Below are 23,344 nucleotides of genomic sequence, written 5' to 3' on the forward strand. Positions count from 1 at the left end.
TTTCCGGGGGAGCGGCGGACCGCTTCCTTTCTGCCCACCGGAGAAAAGGCTTGCAGACTTCCCGTGGCCCTTGAACCCTCACCCCTTGCGCTCCGAGAAAGCCGGTCACAGCAAAAGCAAGGAAAAAACCCCGGGCAGCGACAGCTTCAGCGCGATCGGGTGGTGATTGAACGCCTGTTATCGGCCCGCCCCTCCGTCATCCATGAATTCGGACCAGCTGGACATGACCAACCGGCTTACGCAGTTGCGCCCGTTCTGCCCGCTCCCTTCTCAGCCACTATCAATGCAGGCCAAAAGTTAAATCATGTACTCTGTACGGAGTACATACTGTACAGTACGGAAGCATGCCGCGGGGATGAGGTGCCTTGGCTCCCCGCGATATTGTCTCTGTGGTTTATCCGCAGCTTCGGAACTATGGATGGCCTCCGCCCGGAGAAAGGCCTGCGTGTCGGCACTTGTGAATTATAAGTAATACCACCAGTATGGTACGAGTCGCGCACCAGCGTCTGTGCCAATGTGAGCCGTTTAGACGGGGTCACCAGCTCGGTAAAAACCAGAGAAGACTTCATTTGGGACATTCAGCCACGACCACATCTCGCTCAGCCACCAAGAGCGCTGCAGGGAACATGCCCGTAATTCTGCGGGTTTTAGGTGGGTGATCGGCAGACCAGGCCATCGCATCTGAGAGGGAGCAAAGTGGGTTGCGAATATGGGCAAATTCCCTCACATCAAAACCAATGCAAATCTTCTATTTGGGGTATCATGAGTATCATCGGGGCAGAGCATGAAGGAAGGGGCAGCAAGGTGGTTGAGTGGTGGACTGGTGATGGACTGGCTGCATAACGTGGTGAAACGGCCCAGGAGATGGGAATAACTGACCTGGGTCATAAAGCGGTATGTGCACGCCGCCATTGACAAGCATGCTGCATATGTTTTTTTTGTGTATCAGCATGTATTTCATCGGGGCAATGAATGACAAAAACTACGACGAAGCTGGCCTGTGGTGGTGGACCGGGGCCAAAGTTGTTCGCAACTGTCGTGAGGGTCGTGAGGAGTCTGTGAGTCTGTGACACTGCGGAGCAAAGCCGCGGCCAACATTCTATCCCAGCGCAAGCCAAGCATTCTTTTCAGCAGCAACACGGCGCGGCGCGGACAAAGGCTTTGTGTGCAACTCGAATGATTGGCTGCTGAAGAAGCAGGCACAAAGCCACCCAGGGGCGGGATCCCATAACCCAGGAGGACGGCGGTGCCACTGCAAGCCACGAAGAGGAATGATTTGAGTTTTTAACGTTATTAACCCACCCATCTCCACGGAAAGTTGCAGTTGGCTTCGTTCCGTCGGGCGGGAAGATGCCGAGGGGACGGGACGGATTCCCAGGTGAAATTGCAGCGCAGCCATGCATGCATCTACATACATGCATGACCCGACTCTTGCCTGCCTTTGTTGTCTCTGATTCGTAAAGTGTCCGACTCGGAAAATCGACAACGGGCTGGTGGATAATAATGGACTTGTTTGTCCTTGGACGCGAGGCTTCTGGCTGCGAGGCCACTTCCTGTCCAAGCGGCGGCTACGTCAAGTGTTGATGGACGCGGTCCGTGAGCCTTATAGCGTCATGCTAAGACCTGGCACCTCGGGTTAGCAGTCGCCAAAAAGTGTCAGATGGCGCTATTCGCAGCCGCAGGGAAACCTGTCATGATGGCAGCGCGCTATGTAGGTCAAAGTCAGCTCCCCCCTGCAGCACAAGTGGTGTGACGGCCACCGCTCATACGCCCCTCCAAGTAGCTAGGCTGTGTCTCGCCATCGGGGGCTTTGGGCAGTATTCCAGTTCAGTTCAGTCCAAGACACTGGTCAATAGTTACCTGGGTATTGGTAGAAGGGACAAAACAAGCCTCCGGTGGGCGCGTCCGTGTGCAACAGGCAGACCCGCTTCGTAAAAAAAAAAATCTGGTCCTTGGCTCTGTAACTACCTAGACTATCTTCGCTGCCAAGCTCCACTGCCACAGCCAGCAGTTCACGAGCCTCGTCCCCCCATCCTGGCATGGCAGAACGCGTTGGACGACCGCATCCTTTCCAGGCTAACGTTAGCTGGGAAGAGACAGGAACAGGGGTTTTTGTGCGCCGGCCTTATTCGGCTAGTCGCATCGGCACCGTGCCAGGACGGCAGCAGTCAGCAGTAGATACGAAATGCCGTATGACAAACAGCCACCACGGGAAGGGAAGGGAAGCCTTGACGACGGGCCTCGCCGTTGCGTTGGAGGTAGCCTGAACTGGCGGCATATGTGTACCGAGCGAATATGCAGCATCAGCACGGAGAATGCTGGCCAACAATGCAGGGGCGCCTCTTGCTACACAAGCTGTGAGAGAGTCCTGTCCTCGCTAATAACCTCACTAACCTTGTGATGGACTAGCCAGCCCATCGAACCGGGGTCGCGCACCCAGCGCAAGTCAAAGTCTATCCGTGCCAAGTCCCACCCAGTCGGAAAGTTGGTGGTGGGACGAAACGACAAGACAGGCCTGCCTGTAGATCGTGTACTTGGTACGAATTACTGCTGGTATTGTCTGCTGCATCGAGCCGCCGACTCACCACCCCGGCCAATGGCCAATGACTCTTGTTTCTTGTTCCACTTTGTAATACGGAGTACATAGCTCTCATTTACTTACATATAGGAAACTGTCCCCGTATCTCTCTCCTGCCCGACCCGTTCTTGATCTGGTCGCCTTTTCATTGCTCGATTGCCGTCTCCCACAACCCAATATAATAAGCCTGCAGATCCCACACATGCGTTAATCATCCCGAGCCCTCTCTCTCTTGGAGCTTTCTGTTGCTCCTCTTCGCACTGACAGTATGGGCTTCCTCGCCTTCCTACAGAGGCGGCAAAGCGACAAGACGTCGCTTTCCAGCTCGCCGTCTACAGCCACCCTCCAGCGCAGTATGTTGACCTGCCAAGCCGTCTCCTTATACCCTCCTAACAAACTGTATCGCAGGCAACACTCCGTCAACAGCGACCAAAATCCGTAGCCGAAGCGTCGCCGACCTACTAGGCAGCCAACACACATACCATCCACAACACGCCCACCAACGAAGCGATTCACGAACAGCTACTCCCCAACCCACCCAGTGGACAATTCCCGACTTTAGCCAGCAACGAGCAACCTCTTCACAGTCCCATATACTACTCTCACCGAAAACAAGCGGCAAGAGAGCCGGCGCTCCTGCCGTTCTCGGTCGGCACGTGGATCTCCTCGACGCCCAGGGGCAGCTAGGCCCGTCCGACTTCAAGGCTCGGCTGCAGGCGGCCGGTTCGCGCGAATACGGCGAGGACGTGGCCGAGCGCAATATTGGACAAAATGGGCTCCTTTTGGGCAGTCCAGCCGTGCAGCGCTTCTACGCCACCCGCTCCCTTCACGTCTCACAGAGGCGCCACACCAGCGCCCCAAAGGTGCGCAAATACGCCCCTGCAGACGTCATCCACGAGCAGCCCGAGTATGAGGACGCAGCCCACCGGCCCAGCTCGCCCTCCTCGAGCATCTACACGGCTCGATCGATGCCCATAACGCGGGCCCGGGTCACGTCCATCTTTGACAGCCCCGTCTACACCGAGCAGTCGCCGCGGACAGGCCGCCGCGCCAGTGTCGCCACCCTGTCGTACATTGGCCGCCCCCAGCGGCAACAAAGTACCGGCCGCGAGGAGACAGACACGGAGGAGAGCGATGATGCATTTCCGCCCTCAATTCCTCGCTTCCGCCGCAGCGAGCCCGAGTCGAGCACGGAGCGCCCAGTGTCCGTGCTGGGCTCCGTCCGCCGCGCGCGGCAGTCCGCCGACGTCTTGAGCGCGTACAACATGGGTGCGCCGTCACAAAGGACCTTGCTGGACAAGGTGCATAATTGCAACGACGGTGGAGCGCGTCCCGCATCTCGCGAGAGCTGCCGCTCCCCGGCGGCCCTGCTCGCACGGCCGGTTTCCATCCGCGCCACCCTCCAGCCGCGGCCGAACCTGTCCGTCGAAAACATGCTGCGCTGGCGGCAGACGCTGGGCGACGACGAGGCCGACGATGACGCGGACCAGCGGTCCCTCGCGACCGAGCGCGCGACCGAGAGCCGCGCCTCGCAACGGCAGTGGTCCGTTACCTCGACAGAACCGACAGAGCGCTCCGACGTGTCCAGCGTGTGTCCCCGGCCCGCGAGCCGCGCTACCGTGACCACGTCGGTTGATATGCGGTCGCTGCTGGACCTCGACGAGCACTGCCCCGAGGAGGAGAACGACGACGACTGCTCCTCCATCACCACCGACGGCTCCAACGTCGACGCCTTTGTGGCCAAGCGTCAGCGCCGCGCCGCGCCCGAGGACAAGGCGCTGCTGTTCAAAGAGTCGCAGTTTTTCATCGGCACCCGTGCGCTGCCGGGCCTCTTTGACGACAACGACGCGACACCCGTGCCGCGTGCGCAGGACCCCCTCAATGCGCAGCTGCAGCAGCCGCAGCATGACGAGGCACCAGCGGCGCCGCGTCACAGCAGACGCCAGGAGACGCGCACGCCACCGCCGCTAGACATGCTGATTCCGGAAGACGCTCGGCCCATGTCGCGGCTGGGCGAGTCGCCCATCGGCCCCGAGGCGGCCTCTGGTGGCTGGCGGGGGTTAGAAGAACCCGCAGCCGAGGACGAGTCGTCGGTGACGGCGACACCCGAGTCGACGCCTGGCCCGTTTATTCCGCGCATGTACCTAAACCAGCGGCAACGACTGCTCGCGCTCGGCTTCGACTACGATACCGATGAAGAGGACACCGACCTAACTTCCCTCTCCGATGAAGACGACGGCGCCGACGTGATGACGCTCAAGGCCCGCGTCGCGGCTGCGCCTGTGCTGCGCCCGCAGCGCCTCAGCGTTATCGTTGAGGCCCCGTCGGGCGACGACTCGGCGGTGCGGTGGCAACGCAATGATGCCAAGAGGATCACGCCTCACGGCGCCGCGCGCCGTGTCGATGCGCCGTTGGAGGAGGAGGGTAACCTAGCCGACGTGGAGTACTGAACCCTCGTTTTGGCGTGACGACCGACACGAAAACTCGGGCGTCGATTTTTTTGATGATGACGATAATACAAGCGACATAAAACTGTCGAGCAAATCTTTTCTTCTCTGGTTTGACACTTTTGGGAGGCATCGAGGCATTTTGGCTGGTACCATGAAAACACCTTGACACACACAGTCTTTACGACGGCAGCAGCAGCCCGGACCTTTTTTTTTTTTATACATATCACTGGTACGCTCTTTAATATCTACACGGGGGTTTTGTCTTTTTTTATACGGGATATGAGGCGCGCCTCTGGGATTGGGGCGCACGGTTAGGAGGGGGAATCGCACACCGCTGGAACACAAACGGCTCAATACCAATTTCTTTTTTTTCTCAGTTTTAATCAAAGCACATTTCACATTACATCATTACATCATACACGTGAATCTGAATGGAGGCTCGGTGTCAAACTTACACTGTCGAGCCTCGAAAAGATCGCCATGATAATATCGTTCAAGTGCTGGAGCTTGGTGAGATACGAACATCACATACATATACCACGAGGTGAGGCGGGATACTTGGCAGAGAAATCTGAGACTCCCAATTCGCAGATCAAGATCTGTAAATGTTGCCTATGAAGACGTCGGTCTCAGGCTGCACGAAAGAGTGCCCTCTACAGGTGGAATCACATCAGACTTCCTGTCCAGTCTTACTCACGAACAACCCGAGTGGCCAACTCTGAGGACGGGCGCTGTTACAATATGAAGTGTATCCATTAGTTGCTATTCATGCACGACATCGGACGCAGGGTCAGGGCTTAGGGTGGCTGGCTCGAGTTGAACGCCACGGGCGAGATGCGCCGCCTCTGTCTCACCTTGCCGTGTAAGTGCTAGCCCTACGCGCGAGGTGCCTCGTCCAGTATCCTCCGGAATGGCGTCGATAACTTGGTCATCAAGCACTTGTCAGGCAGCGGCGTGTCGGCCGTCCGAACCAAGACCTAAACGCGATGGAAAACGCGGCAAGAAACCTTAGTTTCCGCGTATTCACTCCCATAGCAGCCTCACGATCCGACCTTCATACTAGACCAACGATATATATAATGTGACAAAAGACTGAGACTTTAATTATCTTCATTCTGACAACGGCACGGCGAGCTCTGCTTCGCAACTCTTGCTTCCATGAACCGCACTGGTAAATGACTGCGCCGATGGTGGTTTGTCACGTAAAGAAGGGGCAGATGCTCTAAGAGAAAATACAAATATTCCAACTATTTCTTTATACGCATTCCTTAATTCATAACTTTGCCTTGTCAAACTTGCCTCCCCGGCCGACGCCCTTGTCAAATCTCTGCGCGCCCTGCACACTTTCCAGCGCCACGACGCGCGCACCATTCTCAAATTCAAAACGCAGCGCATCCTGGATCCCGCGGGCCTCGTACGCGGCGTACCGCGCCGACGCCAGGTCCGCGCGCATGCACAGCTGGGGAAATCCGAGCAGTTCGCGGGCGAGCGCGCGCGCGGCCTCGAGCGCGCCCTCGTCGACGACGCGGTTCGCCAGCCCCCACGCGAGCGCCTCGGGCGCGGCCACGGCGCGGCCGGTGAGGATCATGTCGAGGGCGCGGCCGTGGCCGACGACGCGCGCGAGGCGCACCGTGCCCCCGTCAATGAGCGGCACGCCAAAGCGCCGGCAAAAGACGCCAAACACGGCCGTGGCGTCGGCCACGCGCAGGTCCGCCAGCAGCGCCAGCTCCAGACCCCCGGCCACGGCGTGCCCGCTGACCGCCGCGATGACGGGCTTGCTGAGCTGCATCCGCGAGGGGCCCATGGGGCCCGGCGCGCCGCCGTTGAGCGCGTCGACGGGGCGGGCGGCGAGGGGCCCGTCGGTGCTGCTGCGCGCGACCTCGTGCAGGTCATAGCCGGCGCAGAAGTCGGTGCCGGCGCCGGTCAGGATGCATACCTTTTGGGTGCTGTCGCTTTCAAACCGTTCAAAGGCCGCCGCGAGCTGGAGGGATGTGGCGTGGTTGACGGCGTTTCGGACGGAAGGGCGGTTAATGGTGATTGTTGTGATGCCCTCGTCAGTCGGCTCATATAGGACCGTGTTACTTTCCATGATGGATGAGGGCCGTCAGCTCTGTAGAATTTGGTGAAGGCAACAATTGCTTGGAGTTCTCAGGTAAGCGTTATCACCTACCTACGCTGGGGGTATTTTTGAAAATAGGTAGGGCTATATTATTAAGCCTAGACATATCTTAGAAGCCTTACTAAATATAGTATAGCCAGATGTATAGTACTTTAAGTATATTATTATTTATATTTATACTTTCATTGATTATTGTCATTACATTTACACTAATCAGACCTCTAGTACCTCTATGAATTTGTGAGGGCCGGAAAAACCGTAGCAACGGACCGGACCACGCCCAGTCCCGGCTCTTGCCCAGGTGAATACCATCCCTCCTGCGTACTATCCTACTGTTGCGTTTTCGATAAGTGGTAGGGTTTAATGGTTCAGTGTTCTCAGTAGGCAGGTTCCCAGGTAATTTTTATTATTTAATGTCTTATATAACAATTTTTATTTCTTAAATCTATTTCATTCGCTCCGCCACCGCCCTTGGCGCTGTAGACCGCAACAGTCGTTTTTGACGGCGGAATTCCATTCCATTAAGTCGTTTAGATCAATCTTCACGCCGTGGGCAATGATCCAGTAGTCGTCGCTGGACTTGACCTGGTAGAACTTGATGCAATGCCATCCTAGGTGGGTGTCGGCGTGGCGTGTCTCCAGCCCGACGACGTGGTGATGGTAGGGGCAATCGTTGCGGTGGCGGTATCGACGCCTACGCACACGTAAATATTGGCCTGCAGGCCGGTGTAGTTGTTCTTGGCGGCGGAATTCCGCGAGTAAAAGTCATCCAGGTTGATGCCCGCGGCGTGCGCAATGTTGTAGCAGCCGTCGCTCGAGACAACCTTGTAGACTTGTTGCAGCCACTCATCATGCCTGTCTGGACGGGGCATGGCGTGCGAAGGTGCGATGTTGTTGAAGACGCATGGACCGTTGTCGGGCCGGAGCATCGTTATGGTCTAATTATCAGGGTTGCTTACACCAAGGAAGTGCAATAAGCAATCTCGCCAGCGGCTCGAGGTAATGGCCGCTCGAGTCCGGAGGCGTCCGTGGCTGTTTTCAGAGGTCAAGTCAGAAATGTTGACCGAGGAGAACAGGCAGCAAGAGGTGGATCTTAGTGTATGAGAGTGGCGACTGGCGGACAATGAACATCTCGTAGGCAATTGCTAAGGAGGAGGCGAGCGATGCTTGGAGCTATATTGCCCTGTTGCAGCTGGCTAAATGGAGGAGGGCCCTAGGCTGGCAGGCTCAGTTTAACAAGGAAAACGAAACGCCAGAATAAGCCAGGGAGGGATACGACAAGGAGCAACCCTGATTACCATAGTGATGAAAAGTCTTCGACAGTCTTTGCCTTGCCCAGATCGTCGATCTGTGCTTTTGCATGCGGGGTCCTTGTGCAAGATATTACTGGGCAAGTGATGACCGTCTAATACAAGTCCGAGGTTTCCCCAACCAAGCTATTAAAAAAAGCCATATCGATACCTTGAAAGGTCCAGTTCTCAATGTCAGCCGTGATACCAGGAAAGTCTGCAAGTACTTCTGGCTGCGAAGGCTGAGCTGCAGTGCCATGCCGCGTATCGTGAGCTGGGGTCACCATCTCGATGTCCCCTGTACTACCGGTATGAACACCAATATCCGACGAACTTTGTGACGCATCCGATGATACCATCATAGTCGGTCGAGGGAGCGCTGATGGGTAAACAGGCGCAGCCCAGGGGTCTTTGGAGACGGAGTTGTGGCATGCGATCTTTATAGTCCCGAGATACGGAATCTGCAAGCGAAAGCAAGCGTTGCCATGTTCATCCGTGTCGTTGGATTCTCGGCCGTCATCTCCTGGTGTTGCGGTGGCAATATAGTCAATGCCATGGGCGGCTTCTGTCTCAATGTCAAGAAGTTGCCGGATCACGGAGGCGCTCTTCTCGCCTATCATGTCTTTATTGATATTACTGAGCAGGTCCATTCTCTCAAGGGCTTGTTCCAGCAGGCTGCGGTCACTTTGGCGCTGGTGAGCTAGAATATTCCTTGGCCTACTGCGATGATGCGCGTCAATGTGCGCCAGTAGAAGGGTAATTGATGCCAGCAGAGCTAAAAAGTCGACAGGTCGCGAGCAGGATGATACCAGGTTGAAGCTACGGTGTGAGGTGAAGCGCGTGACAATTTCCCGGGCAGCACTGACGCACGCCATCCTGGAATATTCTTCGTTGTCGTTGCGAGCTTGCTTGTGAAGTAGATGGGGTAGATGCAGTTGAATGAGAAGCCCGTAATAGTAGACTTGGGCAGCCACACGGAGTGTCTCCAGGAGGGCATCTAATGAGCCAGGGATGAGCCCATCGAAGTCCACAGGACGCCAAAAGCTTGGCGGCATGCTGTCCGACGCTTGAATAAGTTCCGAGTCGATGGAACGTGTAAGCGATACGCTTGTTGGAGTGAAGCCCTGATTGCGGTCGATGATGCGGGCCGCCACAGTCGTGAGGAGTCGTTCGAAGCGACCAAGGGGAGACTCGTCCAACAGAGTGGGCGTGGAAGCCATGATATTTTCCGTCGTCCCCTGGGGCAAATTGAGCAGAATGCCGAGGTGGCGGTCGATGTATACAATGCGAAACCACATGGACTTTGGACTTGCATCTAGTGTAGGGTCGATGCGTTTTAGAAGTGGCGTGTGAGAGCGGTGAAGTCCCATCAGTTGTGCAATCATCATTGCCCGTCGATTAACAGCCCAAGCGCGGCGGAGACTACCCCGACTAGCTTCTATCACACCTTCCAGCATGACGCATAGTAAGCTGTCAAGGGTATCGTGCATCTCTGACGGGGTTGTCACCCACGTGCTCGCGGCCGCTGTGAGGCGTTGAATGAGCCCATGGTGTGGTTCGGAGAGACCGCGCAATCTTTCCGCACAGGGACATTGAAGCGTAATGGCGAATGTGAGCATGAGCCTGGCGATAATGACTGGATGGGCATCTCTGGCGGGAAACTGTAGTGCTGGGGCCGGTTTTTGTGCGAGAGATTGGCGTGTCAATCTGCTGTGCGGCTGTGTGCAAACGAGAGTGGCATAGAATGATGGTTCTGCGGCCTCTTGGAGTAGAAGCTTAGCATCTTGGGTGCATGGAAATGCGGCAAAAAGGTTTTGCTGAGCAATGGCTTCGACTCTGGTTGGAGACCGAGATCGATCCGGCACAGCATGCCGATCGCGTGGCAGTAGAGCCGACTCGAGCGGCGCAGTCTCCTGCTGAGGCCGCTACAAGCATGTTAGCCGAAGCCTGAAGAATCGCGGTCAAGCCGCGGGATTTGCTTGGGCTAACCTCTGTCGTCGCTGGAGGGATGGGGTGAGAGGGCGAGGTGCTGGCTGAAGTTGGCGCGGCCTTGATGGCATGGGGACTGGGATTGGACAGTCGCAAACCGTGCCTCGGCGCACGCTCCTCATGGTTGATGGTGGCATCGTGGGTGTTGGCAAGGACGATTCTCATAAGATCCTCGACGCGGGCAAGTCGCGTGTTGAGGTCTCGAGTTCCGCCGGCGGCCGCGATGGCTTCCTCTTCAGGCACGTCCTGGCTGATGCATGGGAGGCGTCGGCGTTGGCAGCCCTTGCATGCGGAATCTTGGGGGGAGACGAAGACGCAGCTGGTCTTGCGGTGTTTGCAAGCCCAGCAAGACCTTGTGCCCTTGCGAAGCTTCCGTCGTGTGACAGCGCCTGGTGGGTTGGGGGTTGTAGGCGTTGCAGGCGTTGCAGTGTCTTCTTCCATGACTTGCTCCATGATGCGAAACGAGGTAGCAATGCTGGTGTGCGCCGCCTATGAAGCCATGTCCGAAGGTCGGCGGTCCATTCTTTGCTTGGGTTAGGATTTGCAAACGGGCGCTGTCGCTCGGCCAAAGTCCTTAGAGTACGGCAGCCTATAGGTGAGTTATTGCTAAAACGCATTTTATATACTTATATCAGGGTTTACATACTAAGCATATACTAAGAGTATATAATTATTTTTAGTATATTAATATCTATATTTAAGTAATACAGAATATAATTTAAGACTATATATATTATTCCTTAATAGAATTAAATTCTTATTTTTTAAGAAATTTATATTTTAGAAATTTATAATTCTTATATATTATATTAATTATTATTATAAATATAATAATAATAATAATTTTTATATACTAATTAGGCTAAATAACCTATTTAATACCTTTATTAATAATAAAATAAAGAAAAACTAAAGTACTTAAAAAAAACTATAACTATATTTATAGAATTCTTTATAGTCTTAATCTAAAGGATATAAAGGTCTAATAAGACCCTTTCTAAATAGATTTATACCTATAAGTAGTAACTATATAGGTAGTATTACCATAATAAGAATATACTTATATTAATATATACTCTATATATTAAGTAATAGTAGTGCGACCTGAGGGATACTACCCTTAGTACAACTGGCTGAGGTTCCCTTAGGTGAGGTGTATTCACCTTAGTAGTGACAACCAACCACAGGCTGCGCCCTCCTGGGCGGATTATTATTATTATTATTATTACTAATTAACGCCGGTGGGAATCCCTGAAAAGGGCAAACGGCGCCTGGTTGGACCTTAAACCAAACCTAAATTTTACAAATAATTCTGATTAAAATCCATCCAACAGGCGGAGGTGGAGGTAAACAACACAATCTGCATTTCACAGCCGAGAAATACCTCGCACCTCCAACCCTGACACCGTAATGCACAGCTTCGTCGTCGAGGCCTGGATCAACGACGTCGCCATAGCCAATGTGCAACCTGATACGCCGAGTCCTTCGAAGCGCGCACGAACGACTGAAAACGACGACGAAATCGCATCGTTCGAGCTTGATACAGATGTCGCCCGTTGGCCCATCGCGGATCAGCGCTGTTGCCCAAAGCTCGAGGTCGGCATCGTCATTCCCAACCGCGCTCGCCAGCAGACCAGCCTTTCGCGCGATCCAAGCGAAACATCCCGATCCCAGTCCCGAAGCGCCTCGCCAACCAAGCGCTTCCTGAAAACGGAGAGTCTACTCAGCCTCGCGGTGCCCATCGAGTTCATCAAGCCGAGGCCTCTGGCGGCTGCCGTACCTAATGACGCTTATAAACTCATGGAGGCACTGTCTGCTATCGTAGCCGGGGAGACGTTGCTACCAGCGGTGCTGCGGTCGCATCCCGACTTTCAAAACGATCCGCAGATCCGGAGACATGCATGGCGCGACGAGACGCAGCCGGCGAGCGCCGCTGCCGCCGCCGCCGAACACACAGCGGCGCTCCAGAACCATGAGCATCTTTGCCGTCTAGTCGACGAGTCCCTCGCCTCGGCCAATAGACACCGGTCCGAAGCCGGCTGGAACAACCTCGTCCACACGCCCCTGCTCCAGCATGCCACGCAGAACATATCACATCTCGAGGTCGAGCCCATCATGTCGGCGCAAATTCTGCCCGCCTGCCGTCCACTGCTAGCCTCGGGCAAACGAGTTCCTCTGCCGTCATCAGAGGCGAGCACCGCCGGCAGCAGCGCATCGGGCCGCAGCTTCGCCCCCATCGCGACGTCGGTCCATAAGATGGTCGATTACGCGCTGGTGCTCCGCCCCTCAGACACTTTGCAGACACTGATTAATGAATTTCTTGCCAGCGAGCCGTGGGAGAGACAGTCGATCAACCAAACACGTTACGAGCCGTTACGCGCACAGCCCGCACCTATTTTCATCGAGACGAAAACTATTTCAGGCACAAAGGATAGTGCGAATATGCAGTTGAGTATTTGGGTCGCGGCTTGGCGCGAGCGCATGCGTACTGTGGCATTACGTGCCGGATCGAATGACAAGATATTAACGCTGCCGGTGATTCAGGTTACCGGCGGCGATGTATGGTCGGTGCTCTACGTAGTGGACGATGGTAATCGCATCGTAAGTTCTTATTCCGTTCCTGAACCCGGTTGTCTACAGCTCCCTCGTTCCCTCGATGAGCAGTCAGACTAACATGATATTAGCGCGTACTCGATGGTAATTGTCGTATCGGCACTACAGACAGTATATTAGGCATCTATCAGCTGCAGGCATCCATCGCGGCGCTAGGATGTTGGGTCGAAGAGACATTCACGCCGTGGCTAACCGATCTTCTCTCGCGCGCCGTGGAGAACGAAGCGTGAGGAAGACGTTGCTGGACATTCAGCCTGGTCAGATCTGCGGCTACCATGATAGCAACAATAGCATAAATGACTGCAAAATGTACGCCAGTACCATGTGTCTCCCATTGGTTGGCCAAAAGCCGCTTTCCGTGGGTGCTGGTGCGTTGATGCGCCTGCAGTGTTGCCCGCCTTTTTTCACGCCCAACCGACCAACCTAGTTACTAGAAAGTGATGATTTAGCGAAAAGACACTTGGATAGTTTACTAGTACTAGGTAAGAACTTGGATAAATATTTATAGTAGAAAGGTTTTCTTTAATATACCTTTAAAGAGATTATAAGTTAGAGCAATAGAAGCTCTAATTTAGGGCTATCTATAAAGACTTATTTCTAAAGTATATCTAAGCCTTTTACTATCTATTTAAATATCTTCTTTAGCTAAGAACTATATAAGGCTTAAGTTATTAAGGCTATAATTATACTTTTAAAAGAATTATATAGACTAAATAATATTTTTTACCTTTTTCTTTCTATATTAGTACTTTTTCTAAATTCTACTTTTATTATTATTAAATAATATTTCTATTTATTTTTTAGAATATTAATATAAGAATAAATAAAGAATATATAATTTAAAAGAAGTTACTAATAACCTAAAAAGAAGTAAAAAAAAATCTAAGTATTTATTATAAGTTCTTTATATATACTAAATCTACTCTTAAGTATACTTATAGTTAGGTATATATTAAATAGTATTAATATAGAGAAGTATTTATTAAAGCTTTTAATTATATTTTAGTATATATTTATATCTTTTAAAGATTAGCCTTTTTAATACCTTTTTTTTAAAAAAAATCTTAAAAAAGATATATTTTAAGGCTTATTTTTATATATACTTATTAAATATTAAACTTTTTAGCCTTTTTTTAAAAAAGAATAAAGAAAAAATAGTTAAAAACTTATTTTAATATATACTTATTAAAAATTAACCTTTTTAGCTTTTTTTAAGAAAAAAAATAAAATTAAGAATTTATTCTAATATATACTTATTAAAAATTAAGCCTTTTAGTCTAACTATATACTAGGTGTGAACTGAGTTTTAGCGATAACTCACCTATAGGCTGCCGTATTAGAGCTGCGTATGATAGTAGCTCCGCCGCAACGGCGGAAGAAACAAACAAGACGGGGTGCGTGCAGAAGGTACATCACTTTACTAGGGGCTGCTACTGAAAACACAAGTACCGGCTGCTTTTCCGCCGCCGTCGGTGGACTCACGGTATGCCGATTCAGCATTTCTCGTCGCCTGCCACATAAGAAGAAATCACGTTGGCATTCTGATTTGATTGGAAATCAGGAGCTCTGAATCTAAATCTGATTTGAAATTGGACCCTCGTATCGGCCCCCCTCGCAACCATCCATGATCTTTCGATCTCGTCCCGAGTACAAAACATCGCCGCTTCACCAATGCATGTCCATGTCCTCCATGCTAGCAGAAGCAAGCCCATATTGAGCGCCTGTCCAACACTTTTAGCCTCACGAAGCCACACATTTTGTCCTTGATATGGCCACCGCTATTGACGATACGGCACACGAGCCGAGCCCAGGCGCGCCACCTTCTTTGGGCTGTTCGAGCAGCAACACATTCACTCAGGATGGCACCAAGAAGCTGCCCGACATGGCAAACGCCGACCATGGCCACGAGAAGCAACCCGGCCCCGGGATGAATCTTGCGACACCCTCTTCCGCTGGAGCGCCCAGCCCCCCTCCCAACGGAGGCCTCGTCGCCTGGCTCCAGGTCGCGGCGGGATTCATGCTCTTCTTCAACACTTGGGGCATGATCAACACGTTCGCCGTGTTCCAGACATACTACGAGTCTGGTGTTCTCTTTAAGCAGTCGTCTTCCAACATCTCCTGGATCGGATCCATCCAATGTTTCCTCTTGCAGTTCGCCGGCCTCATCGCCGGGCCTGTATACGACCGGGGTTATCTCCGCCTGCTCCTCGTCACCGGAAGCTTCTTGATCGTGTTTGGCTTCATGATGCTCTCTCTCTGTACCGAGTTCTGGCAGGTGGTACTTGCGCAGGCCTTTTGCATCGGCATTGGTGCTGGACTGCTCTTCACGCCAACCGTGTCACTGCTTCCGACGTATTTTTCCACGCGAATGGGCCTGGCCATTGGCATCGCTTCGTCTGGCTCATCCTTGGGGGGCGTCATCTACCCCATTGCCCTCAACCGTCTCATTCCCGAGGTTGGGTTTCCGTGGGCTGTGCGCGTCATCGGTTTCATCGCCCTCGCCGCCTTTGCTCTCCCGCTCTCGACCATGCGCATGCGCGTTCGTGCACCCAAGCCTCGCGCCTTGATTGACTGGTCAGCATTTCATGATCCGCCCTTCATGGTGTTTACTCTGGGACTGCTCGTTGTCTTCATTGGAAATGCGGTTCTTATTTTTTACATTTCATTCTACCCTCAAAACCGCGGCTTCGCCGACACTTCGCTTGCATTTTACATGGTTGCCATCTTCAACGCCGCGTCTGTCCTGGGTCGAATCGCCCCCAACGCTCTGTCCGACCGAATCGGCGTGTTCAATACGATGGCACCCGTTACAGTGTGTCTCGGCATATGTGTCATTTGCATGCTGGCGGTGCAGAACAAGGCAGGTATCATTGTCGAGGCGATTTTTACCGGTTTTCTCAGCGGCGTTGTCGTGGCGCTACCTCCCGTCTGTTTCCGCATGTTGACGGAGAACAAATCCATGATTGGTACGCGTGTTGGACAAGGCTTTGCCATCGCTGGCTTTGGACTTTTGATCGGCGGGCCTACTGGTGGTGCCATTCTCGGACACAGTCAACCGCTGGATTGGACCGCCATTTGGGTTTATGGGGGGGTGGCTGCGATTCTTGGTGGGCTCATCATCCTGGTTGTGCGAGTGATGAAAGCTGGCGTTGCTGTCAAGGTCAAAGTTTGAAGCCTTCTTGCACGTTGCCGATCGGGTCTCTGCGAGATCAGTCCTACCTTATACCCCACCACTAGGACATTGTTTTTGCTTTACTACCTTACTTTGCTATCTTACTTTGCATGTACATTAGTGTATTGGTTGGTATGCCCCAGGCGTACGCCGTCATGCGTTTGGTGTTGGCTCAAGTTTGGAGGGGAGGCTTTAGGGTAGCAGTAACAACTTTCGCTGCTGCTTGGCTAGCTCCTAAATGGACCCTTTATTGTACTTTGCTGCCGTCTGGTTCTCGATACACATGCCCAGAGAAGTGACCATTGCAAAGATATTGTAGACGCCGGCGACATCCTTCAACTTCAGGGTAGTACCCTCAACATAAGACATGCAGAGCGAGCTATTTAAAAGTGCATAACGATAGAGCCATAGTTGCGCAGCCATAAAAGACAGCCACGGTGAAAAATGGCAAACTTATCATGAGTCCGCCATATTGCAACCCCTCTGCGAAGAGAAACTGCAACAAGGGAGCAGCAGTTAAAAGGGCCGAAGCTTCGAATACAGCAATGGTTGTGAAGAGAAGCGACAGTTGATCGTCAGTGACCAAAGCTGTTAAAAGCGAGCGCATGGCCACTGAAAATCCGCTGCCGCCCGTGTATACAATCACGGCTGTTTTTGTTATCAGCACTGCTCATGGGCCAATCCGAGCAGTAAAAGGAGCACCTACCAATAATAAAAGTCACTGAAGTTGGTGCAAGTCCCATGAATATCGCACCTAGCGTCAAGCAGCTCACCAACACAGTCGCGAGGACATGGTTTGCTTTGACGGCGTCTCCCTGCCAACGAAGCAACCAGGCATTGGCAGTCGGAAGAACAGCAATAAACCACGGTAATTGAGCTGCGGCGTGAACGGATATGAGCAAGTTAGCCTAATATGTTATTAGTAAGTCCGGCCGCAGTCGGCTGGGGCAAAGCCTCACTTGGCTAATTGGCCACTCGAACTTTGCCGTCATAAACTGTGACAATAGGTCCTTGATAGGCCGAGCCATTTTGGCGGTGAACATTGCCAGCAAACCAACAAAGAGGGATTTGCTATGAAATAGCCTGGGTATGTCATGTCTCAAGTGATACGCGAGCGCAGTGACTCTCTCTTTTGAGCGGTCATACATAGTCGTCGACGACGCCGAGTGCTCCGCATCTTCTGGCGCGCATGGCTCACATTCTGTGATTGCAGAAATTTTGTTACGCGGTAAGAATGATAGGCAGGCAAAGCCCAAAAGACCCAATGGAATACCCGCAAGCCAAGCATAATACGGTCCAACGGTTTCCATGAGGAGCGACCCGAGCGGCGGTGATATAGACTCGAGTGCAAGCAGACATACCTGTATCATGAAAAAGGCATGTGCTCTAAGATCTAGAGTCAGCAAAAAAATGTATTTGGGAGGGAAAATGCTGCAAAGACCTTGATTCTCTGGCTGTTGACGCAGCTATCATGGCGAAGAGCATAGGGCCGGTGACAGTTGACCCGCCACCAAGGATAGCAGTCATTGGCGCCAAATACACGGCGTTCAAAGGAAACACTTTGTAAAAGTAGAGGCAGATAAAGACCCATGTGTCCCTGATCAGAAAGCCGGCGAGGCACAAGCCAACCACCAGACCTCGCCCGTGCGTATCTGCCACAATGCCGTACGGCACGGCTAGCAGCAAACCGGGCACTGCCTCGAGGAAGGCCAGGAGGCTTCGCACCCTGGCCACCCTACTCTGGATGACGGATAATTTGCAGAGACGTTCCGGGACGTTGCCATGACTGTCAATCGAGTCGGGGTCATGAAGTGCATAATACTCGCGACAGGCGCCGAGCTCAAGCATGCGAAGCATAGGGCCTTCACCCATGAAGGACGGCACGTCGGTGACAATGAGGAACAGGACGCAGATGTAGAAAGTGCGCCACTTGTGGAAATGCTGCTTGAAAGGATCAAGTCTCGTTGCACGGCCATGACCTATCTCGCTGGAGGGGGCATGCCCAAGCAAAGGTGCGCTCTCCATGACTATCGCGCTGTCGTTTGCTGCACCCGTTGGTTGGCGAAAAAAAGGATGGGATCGCTGACTAGGTAGGTAGATGATTTCCGAGGGCAGCAACGCGGGGACAGTCAGGCAGACGCCACGTACGCTGCCCCCGGATACCATAGCCGGAACTTTTGTTTTCTCTTTGTTAACAAGTTCACCTTGCAGAAGCCAACATGCGGTGTGCGATGCTAACCTCTGATTACCCCGCACGGGGTTACGTACGGGACATCGCGAACCCGTTTGCTTGGCTAGATTCGGGAGACCCTTTTCGCCGCAACTGAAAGTGCCCTCGAGTTGCAAGGGTAAAGACGTACCCTCCTTCTCCTTTTCCTTTTCCTTTTCCTTTTCAACTTCATTTGACCTGAAACACATGTAACTGCAATTTGACTCCGTCTCCTGAAATATGGCGTGCAACAATGACAACACTTTCGGCCCCTCTGTCAGCGGGTGCCGCGACGACTTTGACTTTACCGCCTTGTTTGAGCAGGTAGTATTTACGCTTGTCCCCGCCTGCGTCTTCATCATCGGGAGCTTCGCGTCCGCCGCCACCCTGCTCCGTCGACCCGTCATTGTTTTAGCGCCGTGGATCTTCAGCCTTAAACTAGTACGCACTTATTCGTCCCAGCAACGTCAAAAAGGTGTGGCAGCGCTAACAAATCGGCAAAAAAAGTTTGTGACTGGCGTATTTGCAGCGCTCAAACTCGCTATTGTGGTGCTCAACAGCAACGGCGAGTACTCTGCCCTGTCCAACGCAAACGTCAGCGCGGCCGCGGCTGCTGCCGACTTTGTCGCGGCCCTTTGCCTCATTGCCTTGTCTTGCCTGAGCCATGCGCGATCGCCTCGACCGTCCTGGATTATAAGCCTCTATTTGACCGCCACTCTACTTCCAGATGCGGCCACTGCACGCACTGCATGGCTACTGGCGCCACACCACGTCGAGATGCCATACAGTGCTGTTCTTGTCGCGGCTGTTGCCACCAAGGCGATTCTCGTCGTTCTTGATTCCTGGCACAAGGACGGCTGGTTGCTGCTGGATCGCACCAAGATGAGCCCTGAAGCAACGAGCAGTCTAGCCAGCCTTGGTGTCTTTGCCTGGCTGAACGAGCTACTCATGCGCGGCTATCGTGGCCTCTTGTCGCTTGAAATCTTATACCCGTTGGACCGTGGCATGGCTGCCGACATCCTCTCTGTCCGCTTCCAACGTACACTAAAGCGACATCCACTCAAGGGGAGCCGCAATGACCTCATATTTGCCCTGTCAAGAACGTTATGGAAGGAGCTCTTGTACCCCATCGTTCCTCGCATTGTCTACCTTGCCGCCAGCTTCTGCCAGCCTTTTCTAGTCGATGCGCTTCTAAGATACCTGGAGCAGAAACCCCACAACAGAAACCACGGTTATGGACTCGTCTGCGCCACCTTGCTCACCTACTTGACCATTGCTATCTCGACAGCCCTTTACTGGTATCTGCAAGAACGCTTCGTCATCAAGGTCCGAGGCTGTCTCGCGACAGAAGTCTACATAAAAACCACCAAGCTGAACCTACTCTCGTCAGGTAGTTCTAGCGTTTTGACCATTATGAGCACAGATATTGAACGCACCAGGGTTGGCATCCTAAATCTGCACGAGTTTTGGGCCAATCTTCTTCAGGTCAGCATCGCATCTTGGCTTCTGCAAGGTCAACTCGGTACCGCTTTTGCAGCGCCCGTTGTCATTGTCATTATAGCAACTGGTCTAGCGTCGCTAGCCGGTAGACTGATCACGCCCCGACAACGAGCTTGGATGGAAGCCATTCAAGCTAGAGTCAGTTCTACTGCCGACGCCATTGCACAAATGAAGTTTATCAAGATGTCAGGCATGGCCAAGCCTGTGCAGGGCTACATCCAACACCTTCGCGTCACAGAGCTAGCATTGGGTAGTCGCTGGCGCCTGGTGCTTGTCTTTTCTTCTAGCATTGCACAGATTCCTATGCTACTCGCTCCCGTGGTCACTCTTGCAGTTACATCTAAATCACTCAACACTACATCCATTTTTGTGTCTCTCTCCTACCTTACCCTGCTGGCCTCCCCTATGATGGTATTGTTGCAGAAGATTCCTCAGCTCATCAGCGCCCTGGCCTGTTTGGAGCGAATTCAAAATTTTCTGGAACAGGACGAATCGACTGACTTTCGCATTATCAACAATGACGAAAGGGGCGTCGAGCACGCTGTCGCCTTAGCAGAGACAGAACATCAAGGTAGCAAGAGCACACCACTTCAGACACTGCGCTCGATACCGTCTGCTTCACAGTGCTGCATCTTGATAACAAATGGGCGGTTTGGCTGGAATAAGGACAAGTGGATTCTGACAGACGTCAATATTTCTATTCCGCGAAACAAGCTCACGGTTATCGTCGGTCCCGTAGGCTGCGGGAAGTCTACGCTATGCAAATCGCTTCTCGGCGAGATTCCCTACTCTGAGGGGGCTACCACACTGTTTCAGAGCTCCAGAATTGGCTACTGCGATCAGCAGCCTTTTTTGGCTAATTTATCCATCCGGGAAAACGTGGTCGGCTTCAATGAATTTTCCGAGGAGCGCTATCAGAGGGTCTTGTACACCACCATGCTGCACGTTGACCTCGCGACATTACCTCTCGGAGACCAGACTGTTGTTGGCAGCGGCGGTATCTCCCTAAGCGGCGGCCAGCGACAGCGGCTCTCTATTGCTCGTGCCTTATACGCCGTTGGCGTAGAGACGATAATATTCGACGATGTGTTCAGTGGTCTTGACGCTACTACTGAGGAGCATGTTTTTCGCCACGTCTTGGGGGCCAACGGCTTCGCGCAACAGAGCGGCATGACTGTAGTCCTTTGCACACACAACCAACGACACGTCGCAAGCGCGCATCACCTCATCCGCATATCCCACGACGGACTTGTGAGCCAGGAGACCGCGAAACCTGTGGTTCCCAAGAATTGTGTACGGGCAAATGAGGCATGCATAACTGATGTCAGCTTGGAGCAGCACTCGCCGCCCGTGTCTATCCCCTTGGAACACTACACCAACGTCGTCGTGTCGAGCAACAATGCTGGCAGTGATGGTGATGTTGCATCTCCAGGTTTGAAAAGTCGATCTGCGCGCCAGGTTGGCGACAGTACTGTTTACAAGTATTACTTGAGTTCTATCCGCGTTTTACCGCTCGCCATTGTCCTGCTCAGTAGCGTCTGCTTTGGATTCTTGGAAAACTTTCCCAGGGTATGGCTTACATATTGGACGCGCGATCTTGACCGCGGCGACGGCGCACTACACTCTCACGCATACTGGATCGGCATCTACGGCTTCCTACAAATGTCTTGCTGGATCGCCTCGGTGGTAACGTGCCTTGTTGTGCTGACAACGTTTGTCAGCCAAAGCGGCGCCGCGCTGCACCAAACAGCCCTCTCAACCATCATTGACGCGACGCTGCGCCTATTCACCCAGACCGATGTTGGCGTGTTGGTCAATTACTTTTCCCAGGATACAAACCTCATCGATACACAGTTGCCGTCGTCGGTTATCAACGTCATCCTAGAAATCACCACCATTATCGGTATGGCAGCTCTTCTGGCTTCATCATCCCCGTGGCTCGCCCTAGTGTATCCCGCCTTGTTTGCCATCCTGTGGTGTGTGCAGCACTTTTATCTTCGCACCTCACGACAAGTGCGTCTTTTAGACCTCGAGGCCAAAAGTCCGCTATACGCCCACTTTCTGGATACATTACGGGGACTTTCCACAATCCGCGCATTCGGATGGCTCGAGAATAGCGTGACTGTCAACATGACGCGTCTAGATCAATCACAGCAAGCGATGTATCTTTTGGCAATGATTCAGCGATGGCTTAATTTGTCGTTGAGCATCATCGTCGCCATTACCGCAACGGCTCTGGTTGCATTGATGACACGCCTCAATGCTGATGCATCCATATCAGGAGCGTCACTAGTGACTCTGATGACACTGAGCCAAAGTTTGGTTGATTTCGTTACGTTCTATGCTGCCATGGAAACGTCCGTGGGAGCGGTCACTCGCATCCGCACGTTGGCGCAAGGCACAGAGTCTGAGAAACTGCCCGGCAAGGACACCGTGCCTAAAGATGCATGGCCGCCGCACGGAGAGGTCACCGTCCACAATGCATGGGCAAGCTATGTTGACTCGCCATCAGCCTGCTCCCTCCGCGGTCTGAGTGTCAATATTAGACCGGGGGAAAAGGTTGCACTATGCGGACGGTCTGGCAGTGGCAAGTCGTCGTTCATTCTGCTCCTGCTCGCCTTGCTGGAGCCGTTGAATGAGGCAGAACGCAATACTAGAGTCGCCATTGACGGCGAATCGCTCTTGTCCATGGACCGCCAGAGTCTCCGGGAACGCCTCATCACTATACCGCAGGACCCTGTCTTCTTGCCTTCCGGGAGCACGATTGCTCAGAATCTCGATCCATTTGGTGCAGTGTCCCGAGACCAATGCCAGGATATCCTCAAGCATGTCGGGCTTTGGTCCGTGGTGCAAGACCACGGAGGCAGCGTGGATGCTGTTTTGCAAAGCGCATCGCTCAGCCAGGGCCAGCGCCAGCTGTTTAGCCTGGCGCGTGCAGTGCTCAAGCGCAGAGTTGGCGGCACTCGTCTGCTCCTCCTCGACGAATTCACGAGCTCGGTTGACACCGCCACCGAGAGCCGAATGATGGAGATGATCATGGGTGAGTTCCAGACTGCCACCGTCATCATGGTCTCCCATCGACTCGGCGTTGTCGTGGACCTGTTTGATCGGGTGCTCGTCATGGACAAGGGCCAGCTGGTCGAGGACGGAGTACCGCGCACCCTGGCGAAGACGGACAGAAGCTGGTTTGCACAGCTGTTGGAATCGGCCGAGGAACACTAGGTGGACGCAGTGGCAAGGGTTGTGCCAGTGGCCATTGAGCTCCATGTTACGAGGACATTGTTCCAGTGAGAGTGCCATCAAAAATTTGTGTATTTGCACAGACGCGCGAATGCCACTAAAAATAGAGGCACACTACACCGAAAACCCAGCAATACGTAGGATGTAGGTAGGTAGATAGGTTAGTAGGTAGAGGTACCAGCTGC

General features: G+C 53.0%; 7 protein-coding genes across 7 annotated transcripts; 4 read left to right on the forward strand and 3 right to left on the reverse strand.

The window, feature by feature from the left end:
- Nucleotides 1-2,846: 2,846 nt before the first annotated feature.
- CCM_09259 (uncharacterized protein) lies at nt 2,847-5,028 on the forward strand (the record flags this gene model as incomplete). Its single annotated transcript, XM_006674393.1, has 2 exons — nt 2,847-2,931; nt 2,987-5,028. 2 exons carry the CDS (start codon nt 2,847-2,849, stop codon nt 5,026-5,028), a joined length of 2,127 nt encoding a protein of 708 aa, XP_006674456.1.
- Nucleotides 5,029-6,301: 1,273 nt separating this feature from the next.
- CCM_09260 (enoyl-CoA hydratase/isomerase family protein) lies at nt 6,302-7,117 on the reverse strand (the record flags this gene model as incomplete). Its single annotated transcript, XM_006674394.1, has 1 exon — nt 6,302-7,117. One exon carries the CDS (start codon nt 7,115-7,117, stop codon nt 6,302-6,304), a length of 816 nt encoding a protein of 271 aa, XP_006674457.1.
- Nucleotides 7,118-8,552: 1,435 nt separating this feature from the next.
- CCM_09261 (C6 zinc finger domain protein) lies at nt 8,553-10,878 on the reverse strand (the record flags this gene model as incomplete). The annotated part of the gene is made up of 2 exons (XM_006674395.1): nt 8,553-10,361; nt 10,426-10,878. The coding sequence occupies 2 exons, from the start codon at nt 10,876-10,878 to the stop codon at nt 8,553-8,555; spliced, it is 2,262 nt and encodes a 753-aa protein (XP_006674458.1).
- Nucleotides 10,879-11,835: 957 nt separating this feature from the next.
- On the forward strand, nt 11,836-13,268 carry CCM_09262 (uncharacterized protein; the record flags this gene model as incomplete). Its single annotated transcript, XM_006674396.1, has 2 exons — nt 11,836-13,026; nt 13,110-13,268. 2 exons carry the CDS (start codon nt 11,836-11,838, stop codon nt 13,266-13,268), a joined length of 1,350 nt encoding a protein of 449 aa, XP_006674459.1.
- A 1,538-nt stretch (nt 13,269-14,806) lies between these two features.
- Nucleotides 14,807-16,210, forward strand: CCM_09263 (monocarboxylate permease; the record flags this gene model as incomplete). Its single annotated transcript, XM_006674397.1, has 1 exon — nt 14,807-16,210. One exon carries the CDS (start codon nt 14,807-14,809, stop codon nt 16,208-16,210), a length of 1,404 nt encoding a protein of 467 aa, XP_006674460.1.
- A 660-nt stretch (nt 16,211-16,870) lies between these two features.
- Nucleotides 16,871-18,082, reverse strand: CCM_09264 (MFS transporter, putative; the record flags this gene model as incomplete). Its single annotated transcript, XM_006674398.1, has 4 exons — nt 16,871-16,912; nt 16,984-17,118; nt 17,170-17,596; nt 17,652-18,082. The coding sequence occupies 4 exons, from the start codon at nt 18,080-18,082 to the stop codon at nt 16,871-16,873; spliced, it is 1,035 nt and encodes a 344-aa protein (XP_006674461.1).
- A 577-nt stretch (nt 18,083-18,659) lies between these two features.
- Nucleotides 18,660-23,141, forward strand: CCM_09265 (ABC multidrug transporter, putative; the record flags this gene model as incomplete). The annotated part of the gene is made up of 1 exon (XM_006674399.1): nt 18,660-23,141. The coding sequence occupies one exon, from the start codon at nt 18,660-18,662 to the stop codon at nt 23,139-23,141; it is 4,482 nt and encodes a 1,493-aa protein (XP_006674462.1).
- Nucleotides 23,142-23,344: the final 203 nt, after the last annotated feature.

Source organism: Cordyceps militaris (genome assembly GCF_000225605.1).
Source record: "Cordyceps militaris CM01 unplaced genomic scaffold CCM_S00008, whole genome shotgun sequence".
Taxonomy (NCBI): Eukaryota; Fungi; Ascomycota; class Sordariomycetes; order Hypocreales; family Cordycipitaceae; genus Cordyceps; species Cordyceps militaris.